This window comes from Ipomoea nil, unplaced genomic scaffold (assembly GCF_001879475.1).
Source record: "Ipomoea nil cultivar Tokyo-kokei standard unplaced genomic scaffold, Asagao_1.1 scaffold2144, whole genome shotgun sequence".
Lineage (NCBI taxonomy): Eukaryota > Viridiplantae > Streptophyta > Magnoliopsida > Solanales > Convolvulaceae > Ipomoea > Ipomoea nil.
The window spans coordinates 4,484,964-4,495,195 of NW_017618572.1; the positions used below are offsets into that span (position 1 = coordinate 4,484,964).

The window sequence follows — 10,232 nt, forward strand, 5'->3', positions numbered from 1 at the left end:
TGATGTTTTGTGATAGAACTATTGTAGGAGTATTGAAAAATGCAGATTTCCCAACACATGTTTATGACCGAGAAGAGTATGATTTCGCTGAAGAGGTGATCTATTGCTTACTTACATTGTATTGTTTTATATATATATATATATATATATATATATATATATATATATATATATATATATATATATATATATATATATATATATATATATATATATATATATATAACTTTATTGACGTTTTTAAATTTTTCTAACTTTCACTATTCTCTGGATGGACAGGTGGCTGAACCTCCGGTTGGAAATTTGGATAATGAGGATTCTGCTTAAAGATGAATAACGACGAATATGTCAAGAATTTATGTTTGTTATGTTATTTGTTATTATTTTTACTCTTACAATTTATTTTGTATGAAATTTCTATTCCTACAATTTATTTTGTATGAAATTTCTATTCCGTCGATATATAAAATCAAATTGCTGAACACAGCTTATTAATTTTTAAGCCCTGTAATTCAAAATAATTACTCAATTGAATAACATCATTTTAAACATATACCATGTACAGTTTTTAAATACCATTGTTTTCAGCTTTAAATTAAGGTAATTCATTAATTAATTTAGTTTCTAATATATATTATTAAATTGAATCACGTGTAGTTATTAATACGGTAATCACCGTGTACATATTATTTTTTTTAGTAATTAGAAATTTCGAATTCTACAAAGAATCATGATTAAGGTAATCGTGTATTGAAAAGTGTGGTTTTTAATTAAGGTAAGAGGCAGCAGGGATGTACTAAAAAGACTCATGATTACCATGTACATTGTTATATATATAACCACTTCGGCCGTTTATGTATATATGCTACATCTCTAGGTCAGAGTTTCTTATCAAATCAGTACACAAATACAATACTCCGATACACAATACTGCATTCTACGGTTGGATTCCCATGGACTCTAATCAGCTTTCTGCATCCGATCTTTCTCTTAGAACTACAAAAAACATCTATATGCCTTAGTTTAATGCGGTGCTATTTTTCTAGAGAATATGAACGCACGCCAGTGAACCACCAAACTTTGGAATGTTTATTCCATGATTATGAGGTATGTATTGAATTTATAATTTATTTACACTATAGTTTTCTCTTTTAGGAAAAATCTATTTATCAATTGTAATTAATCAATGCTTCCCGTAGGGAATATGCATACATCTACAAATTCCAAAAGAATATGTGGACAAATTTGCTACTATTTTGATTGAAGGGAAAGTGTATGTCATTCAAAATTTCAGTGCATATACATCTCGCTTGAGGTTTAAGACGTGCCAACACAAATTCATTATGAGAGCAAGCAGTGACGCAATCATTAAAGTCTCGGATCAACGTGATTCAATTTTTCCTAAAAACATGTTTAAATTTAAGGACTTTGGGTCCTTGAAGGCTCCAGGGGGTGTTGATTGTAACGAATTAATTGGTAAGACCATTGCCATAACTTTTATACATATTGTTATTTTTATTACTCTTTCATATTACTCTATGTCGTTTCTTTTTTCAATCTTCCGATTATATTTGTTTCCACAGATTTGATTGGTCGTGTAGTTTCGATTTATGAGCCTAAAGTTATTCAAGTACAGCAAAAACCTAAAAGGTTGATTGATTTCGTCATTGAGGATTCTAGGTATGTATTTTTGTATAATTGTTATGTCTTCTTTATTTGTAGAAATAAATATATACCCTTCAATACGAAATCAATTTCTGTTAATTCAGGGAAAGTCGATTGAGCATAACCCTGTGGGACGAGCATGTGGATTCAGTGTTGCCATTTTATGATGTTGTTATAACAGATCCATTGATTGTTATACTACAACTATGTAGAGCAAGGTTGACTGATGGTGAGTAATAACACAACAGTAGATTTTAATTTTTTTTAGTGAAATATACGTATTTAATGTGAAATATTTTTAATTATTTAATTTATAGATGGTGAGGTCAAGATTTCCAGTTCCTATACGGCAACTAAAATTTTGTTCAATTACGAATGCCTTGAGTTTTCCAGTTTTAAGGAGAGGTATTGACACATTTCACTTTTGTAACACAATATAATATGTAATCGATAACATCTTCAACGATTACAACATATTTGTTTTAAATAGTTTGCCTAGGTTCTTTACTCCATTGCGGAGTATAAGTTCAAGTTCTAGACTCATTGAAAGCGGTTCAGTTGGAGCTATGTCGATTGAGAATATCACAGTTAGTTCTTTAAAGGATGTTCATGACGAAAATAAGGTCATAATCATTTATACTAAATTTTTAAATGATTACTTTCAACGTTCAACAGATGATTTGACGTGCTTGAAAAAAATTGTGCAGGTTGGACAATTTTGGGTATTTGGAGAAATTCGTGATATTAAGCATGATTGATATTTCACTTCATGTAGGAATAAGAACTATGGGAAGAAACTTCAACAATGTGAGGACAAAATGTATTGTACCCCATGTAACAAACAGTGGTCCAATGGAATCATCAAATATAAATTGATGATTAACATCATCAATGAGGATGAAGATGGTGAACTAATACTTTGGGATAATGTGTGTACGCTTCTACTAGGAGCCAGTTCTAGCGAGTTGAAGGTCAAATATTCTAAGGTTATTGAAATCTCCACTTTGTTTTTTACAATGGTATTAATTTTAGAAGTTTTATAATTTCTACTTTAATGTTTATTTGATTCACATAGGAGGGTTGTATGCCCAATGAGATTCAAGAATTGATTGGAAAGACAATGAAATTCAAGATAGTCACACGACATGATCAATTCAAATATGGTGGAAATGTTGCTTTTACTGTTCTAGGAGTGGAAAATGATGAGAGAGTATGTACTTCAGTTAATAAAGGAGAACAAGGAAGTGTGGTTAGAAAGCTTGCTGATGAAAAAGAGTTCAAAGACAGCAGTGAACAAGTTTGTACTATCTTTAACATATTTTTATACAGTGTTTTAAATGTTTTTAATGCTAATGTTTTTAATTGTTTTCCACCAAGGGATTGAACCACTGCAAGTTATATCATTGTCTAATCTAGAATTGATTTCTCTTGATGAAACCACTCCTGAGCAGCAGTCTTTGAAGAGAATAAATATGGATTGTTCATCATCTTCAAAGAATTTAAAGAAGCCTAAGAATGAACCAAATTCATGATACTCTATGTTGATTTGCTGTTGTCTAATCATAAACAATATAAATTTTTATCTGCTCATTTTAGTTGGTGATTTGTTTAGTTTTTAATATGCTTCATGCTAAACAGATAGTTTATTCTGTTAGCTTTTAGTTGGTGATTATTGTTTTCAAAGTCAACTGTGCCTGTATGGCAAAGTAGTTTTTATTTCAGACTACATTATGATTCTTACTTTTTACACTTTGTTCTTCTAATACTATTCGTGAACAAAGCTATATTACCATGGAACAGAGATAACATAACAACTTACCTTTTACTTATGAGGTGTCTTTCATGATCCAGATTGCAGGTTCATATCCATGAAAGTGTACACCAAGAACCGTGAGCTTGCTGAAAACAATGGCATATAATTTAAAAGCTGAAAACAATGATATATCATCAAGAACGAATGTAAGGAATTTAAAATACCGATTTGGAACATTTTGTATGTGAAAACAACAGATATGGTAATTTTTTTGAACTCACAATTCTTAGTAACTTTCATTTTTATTAATTCACAAATATTTTATGTTCATCTTCATTAAATATTAACTAGTTATATAATTAGATTCCTATTTGGACCTTGGAGATGCTTCTCATTCCTGTAATTATTGTGGTGCCTTATTCTGGCGACATGAGCGCTCAAATCAAAATGTTACGCGAGGATTGCCGAAATACTCAAAATGTTGCTACGAGGGCAAGATACAATTACCTTGCATGAAGGAACCTCCTCCTGTTCTCCAGAGCCTATACTTTGACGATAATGAACAGAGCAGACACTTCCTCAACAATATTCGAAGATATAATAACATGTTCTGCTTCACATCTCTAGGAGGTAGAGTCGATAGGTTAATCAACACCAGTAACTGCCCACCGATTTTTAAGATAAGTGGTCAAAATTATCATTGGATTGAAAGCTTGGTTCCAGGAGAAGGTCCATGCCAAAGTTTGCACAGTTATATATTTACGACACAGATAATGAGATAAAATATCGCATCAATTCTGTTATGTAAGTATCCAAATACATTATACATTTCGTTTCGCTTACACTAACAATGACATATATTGTTTATTTACATATGTTTGTTTCCTATGCAGAAGATATGTTAACTCAGGGGATATCCACGAAAATATTGTTGAGGAATTAAAGAACATGCTGGACGAAAATAATGTTTTGGTAAAATGTTTCAGAATGGCAAGAACTGAAATTCAGTCTAATCCAATTGTTGAGGTTAAAATGAATTTAATCGGCAGGTGGAATACAAATGGAAGGACATACAATTTACCTACCGCTAATGAGGTCGCAGCACTTATTGTCGGGGACCTTGACACATCGATAGGTGATCGGGACATATTGATTGAGAGCCAGACTGGACAGTTGAAGAGAATAAACCATTTGAACCCTGCATATTTGCCCTTACAATACCCTTTGTTGTTCCCATATGGTGAAGATGGTTATTATGAAGATATTACATTTTCTAGTGCATGGAGCCAAGGACATCATGGTGGTAGGAAAAGAATTAGCCCTAAAGAGTATTTCTCATTCTATATACATGAGAAGGTAAATGAGAAGCATACATTGTTATATTCTAGGAGGTTATTTCAACAATACTTGGCTGATGCATATACAATGATCGAACATGCACGTTTGGTCTACATTAGAACTCATCAGAAGGCGTTGCGTTGTGAAGCTTATCAGGGGTTGAGCGATGCATTAACAAGGGACGAATTAGATTCCACAACTCGGGGTAAAAGAATTATACTACCATCATCATTCACGGGCGGAGCTAGGTATATGATTCAAAACTATCAAGATGCAATGGCAATATGTAGGCACATTGGTTATCCTCATCTATTCATACCATTCACATGCAACCCGAAGTGGCCTGAGATTGAGCGCTATGTTGCACAACGTGGGCTTAAAGCAGAGGATAGACCCGATATTGTTTGTCGCGTGTTTAAGATGAAACTTGATGCTATGATTGAAGAGATCAAGACAGAAAAACTGTTTGGCGACATCTGTGGAGGTATTTGATTATCATAAATACTTTAATGTGTCGTAATTAAATCTAAATTCTATGTATAATTTTTTTTTTAATTTTTATTTTATGCACAGTTATCTACACAATTGAATTTCAGAAAAGAGGACCCCCTCACTCGCACATATTGCTATTTGCCAAAAGAATGAATCAGGCACATTCTGCACCGAAAATTGATGCCTTGATTTCTGTTGAGATTCCAGACCCAGATGCTGACAATGAGTACATTGACGCAGTTAGCGAATTTATGTTGCACGGACCGTGCGGACAACTTCGAAAGAATTCCCCATGCATGGTAAATGGTAAATGTTCAAAGTATTTTCCCAAAAAATATGTTAGCCAGACGATTCTAGATAAAGATGGTTACCCAATCTACAGAAGGCGTGACAATGGATGCACAATCAGTAGGAATGGAATCCAACTTGATAACTGTTACGTTGTCCCGCATAATCAACATCTGCTTCTAAAATATCGCGCACATATTAACGTTGAATGGTGCAACCAGTCAAGATCGATCAAATATTTATTCAAATACGTCAATAAAGGAAATGATCGAGTCACGACAGAGTTCATGAGTACTTCTGTGAATGCAGTCAATGGTGATGTGGTTGATGAGATTAGCATGTACTACGATTGTCGCTATATATCCGCATGTGAAGCCACCTGGCGACTGTTTGGGTACGTGATCCATTATCGCACGCCACCTGTCAAGATGCTAAATTTCCACTTAAAGCACCAACAGAATGTTGTGTATGGGGAAGATCAAAGCCTCGACGAGATTGTTGAGAGCCAAACGGTTAAGCAGAGCCAGTTCACAACTTGGTTTGAGGCAAACAAAAAATACGAAGATGCTCAATCGCTCACTTATGCAGAGTTCCCCAGTAAGTTTGTTTGGAGACAAGACTTGCGTGAATGGCATCAAAGAAAGAAAGGATTCTCCATAGGACGATTCTTCTATGTTCCTCCAGGCTATGGAGAATTATACTATCTAAAATGCCTTTTAAATATCATACGTGGACCTTCAAGTCACGAGGATATTCGCACTGTTGGGTGGGTCATTCACAAATCATTTAGGGATGCGTGTTATGAGTATAGATTATTAGATGATGACAAGGAGTACATCGACGGTATTACTGAATCCAGTTACTGGGCATCCTCGTCTGCATTGCGAAGGTTGTTTGCTACGTTGCTCACTTCAAGTTCAATCACTAGACCCGAGGTGGTGTGGAATGCCGTCTGGCAATTTCTTGCAGAGGATGCACAGTTTCATCGTCGAAGGCTCATGCACAATCCAGGTACATCAACATGCAATCTCTTTATTCGACATTATTATTTGCTTTTCATGATTTATACAAAAACCAATTTTTTGAATATGTTTTCGCTTTGTTTCTAAACTATGTAGATTTGTTGCTATTGGAATACGATAAACAACAATTTGCTCTGGTCAAGTTAGACAAGTTACTGCCTTTGTGGGGGAAGAGCCTGAGCTACTATCCAGAAATGCTGATTCCAGAACAAAACAGCATTGGAATGACGGAAAACATGTTGATATCCGAAGAGTTGGTGTACGACAAAGAATCATTGAAAGCAGAGCATGAAACATTGGTAACTCAATTGACGGACGAACAGAAAGTTGTTTACGACTCTGTTATTAATGATATTGATTCTAATGGAGGGGGATTGTTTTTTGTGTATGGTTACGAAGGAACAGGCAAGATGTTCGTGTGGAGAACATTATCTTCAAAGATAAGGAGCCGCTGAGATATTGTTCTAAACGTTGCTTCAAGTGGAATAGCATTTTTGCTATTGCCGGGTGGCAAGAAGGCGCATTCTCGATTTGCTATACCACTCTCAGTGAATGAAGATTCCACCTGCAATATCTCGCAAGGCAGTGACCTTTGCGAACTTATAATCATGAACAAATTGATAATATGGGATGAAGCACTGATGACACACAAATACTGTTTTGAGGTTTTAGACAAAACCATGAGGGATATATTGCGATTCACCATACTTGGGAGTGATCAGAAAACAGTTTGTGGAAAGACAGTAGTATTGGGCGGTGATTTTAGATAGATTCTTCCAGTTATTCCAAAAGGAACGAGACCAATGGTTGTGGGAGCCACTATTAATTCTTCATATCTCTGGAGGAATTGCAAGGTATTAAGGCTCACGAAGAACCTGAGACTACAGAGCTTAGCTTCAAACAAAGATAGACAAACTGTTGATTGGTTCTCAAGATGGATTGCAGACAGAGATGGGATTACAGGGTTTGTAAACAACGGTTTGTTTGAAATCGATATTCTACCAAGGTTTATGTTGAAGTGTGGCACTAATCCAATTGCAACTATAGTTGAAAGCATCTTCCCAACCGCGAATTATGGAATGCTAGAAGAGTCGCACCTAGAAGGACGAGCAATACTCTCACCCACTTTAGATGTTGTTGATCAGATTAATCAGTATATGTGTGACATGAACACTGCTGAAGGTCGGACGTATTTAAGCTGTGACTCTTTGTGTAAGGCAGAATCAGATGATGATAATCTCTCACAAGTACACACTCCTGAATTTTTAAATGGCTTGAGATTGTCTGGACTTCCTAATCATTCATTGACAATAAAGGTTGGGGCACCTGTTATGTTACTGCGGAACATAGAACACTCTCTTGGTCTTTGTAACGGTATGCGCCTCATCGTTACAAGATTGGCGGATCATATTGTCGAAGCAAGAATAGTTAATGGAACGCAGCAAGGAACCAAAGTTCTTATACCACGAATTTCTTTCACCCCTTCTGATACGAGATTGCAGTTCAAGTTCCAACGTAAACAATTCCCGTTGATGCTCGCATATGCAATGACTATCAACAAAAGCCAGGGTCAAACACTAACTCATGTCGGCTTATTGTTGAAAAAAACCAGTCTTTAATCACGGTCAATTGTACGTGGCTTTTTCCCGAGTCACTCATCCTGATGGCCTTAAGGTTTTAGCTCTAGACGAGGATGGACAAACTTCTGTTACTACTACTAATGTCGTCTACAAATAGGTTTTCAACAATGTGTAATTCGAAACAGCTATATTATCTATTCTGCGTGCACCAATATAATAAAATTGTTACATATCTACATATTACGTATATATTTCATTACAAAAATTTCTATAACTAAATTACTACACATAAAGATAATGAGATCAATTAATTCAATTTCGAAACACTCATACAAACCTTAATTCAACGTAAAAATTACACTATCGAATATGAAGCAAATTATAATTCATATATTATAACAAATATATTTCGTGCATCGTACGAGTGCAAATACTAGTAAAATTAAATAAACATTTTATAATTTGAATGCTCAACCTATTTTCGCAAATTATGTTGTGGACTCGTGTCCACAATGCATTGTGGACACGAGTCCAAAACAACGTCGTTTTAAGGGAAAACGCGGTCTTCTAGTTAAAAAAAAAATTTAATTTTGTCACGCCGTTAATGGCGTTAACGGCGTTATTCGTTTGTGACATTATGAATGTACAGTTATGGAATTATGAATGTATAGTTATGGGAATTATGAATGTACAGTTATGGAATTATGAATGTAAGTCATGGAATTATGAACACAGAGCTCTGACATTATGAACTTACAATTATGAACATATAGTGATAAATTATGAACATAGAGCTCTAAAATTGTGAACATAGAGTTTCGAAAATTATGAATTTACAATTATTGAATTATGAATATACAGTTACAGAATTATGAATGTACAGTTATGCAATTATGAATGTACAGCTATGGAATTATGAACACAGAGCTCTGACATTATGAATTTACAATTATGAACATATAGTAATAAAATTATAAACATATGCTCTTATAACAAAGTGGTCTGAAATTTAAAAAATAAATAAATAAAAAATAAAGTGGAAAATAACAATACCATTAACAACATCGTTACCGTGTCCATATTGTATGCTGGACACGGGTCCATAGCATAACGATTGACCTATTTTGTAGCCGAAGAAAATGAATATTGGGCCATAAATGTTTTAAGAATTGGCCCATAAACAAATAATTCCGATGTTGGAATCCAATTGTTATACCATAGACTCAATAGTTATGCTGTGCAACCGTGTGCACCATGCATGGTGCACACAATTGCAAAACGACGTCGTTTTGATTAAAAACGCGCGTCTCATTTAAAAAATATATATATTAGTTTCGATTCCCCTCAACAGCATTTTTGTGGATATATAGTTATGAATTATTGTGGATATATAGTTATGAATTTGTGGATATTTAGTTCATTCATTGTGGATATTTAGTTCATTCATTGTGGATATTTAGTTCATTCATTCTGGGTTTTGTGTTATTCATTCACTGTGGATATATAGTTATGAATTTGTGAATATATAGTTATGAATTTGTGGATATATAGTTATGAATTTGTGGATATATAATTCAAATTATGCACAAAAAAATGCTATTGCCGGGAATCGAACCTGAATTTTTTTTTTTAAAGTGGAACGCGCGTTTTTAGTCAAAACAACGTCGTTTTTGCAACCGTGTGCACCATGGTGCACACGGTTGCACAGCATAATTTGCGCCATAGACTATGGTGACCGTTACATGGAAAACTATTGACATACATATTTATTTTTACTGGATTATATGTTTTTTTTTTAGTAAAATTGTTACATTTTGATACATGTTTATTTTTAATATACTGTAATTTCATTACTATCAAAAAATACAATTGTTATACCATGGACAATGATTTATCTTGTATTGTGGACCATAATCTAAAAAGTATGGTACTTGTAGACTTGTAGTTAACATATTATGTACCTTCAATTAATAAATTATGTGCTTACTACAATTAACATATTATGTATATCTAGTTAACATTTTATGTGTCTGCAGTTAACATATTATGCATGTGTCTATAGTTAACATATTATGTGTATTCACTTTATTTACA

The 10,232-nt window shown here is 34.0% G+C and overlaps 2 protein-coding genes across 2 annotated transcripts; both read left to right on the forward strand.

Moving 5' to 3' along the window:
• Positions 1–1,409: 1,409 nt before the first annotated feature.
• On the forward strand, positions 1,410–7,328 carry LOC109148663. The gene is made up of 11 exons (XM_019296396.1): positions 1,410–1,476; positions 1,584–1,680; positions 1,770–1,894; positions 1,983–2,070; positions 2,441–2,651; positions 2,741–2,962; positions 4,131–4,222; positions 4,312–5,240; positions 5,330–6,547; positions 6,655–6,963; positions 7,048–7,328. Exons 1-11 carry the CDS (start codon positions 1,410–1,412, stop codon positions 7,326–7,328), a joined length of 3,639 nt encoding a protein of 1,212 aa, XP_019151941.1.
• A 33-nt stretch (positions 7,329–7,361) lies between these two features.
• On the forward strand, positions 7,362–8,077 carry LOC109148664. The gene is made up of 2 exons (XM_019296397.1): positions 7,362–7,932; positions 8,061–8,077. The coding sequence occupies exons 1-2, from the start codon at positions 7,362–7,364 to the stop codon at positions 8,075–8,077; spliced, it is 588 nt and encodes a 195-aa protein (XP_019151942.1).
• The last annotated feature ends 2,155 nt before the right edge of the window (positions 8,078–10,232 follow it).

Bases quoted from the DNA above. Each gene is read 5' to 3' on its own strand.
- LOC109148663 (XM_019296396.1), top strand. From the start codon at position 1,410: ATGTTTAAATTTAAGGACTTTGGGTCCTTGAAGGCTCCAGGGGGTGTT. The intron at 5,241-5,329 runs GTATTTGATTAT...TTTTATGCACAG, and splicing joins GTTTGGCGACATCTGTGGAG to TTATCTACACAATTGAATTT. The intron at 6,548-6,654 runs GTACATCAACAT...TAAACTATGTAG, and splicing joins AAGGCTCATGCACAATCCAG to ATTTGTTGCTATTGGAATAC.
- LOC109148664 (XM_019296397.1), top strand. From the start codon at position 7,362: ATGGTTGTGGGAGCCACTATTAATTCTTCATATCTCTGGAGGAATTGC.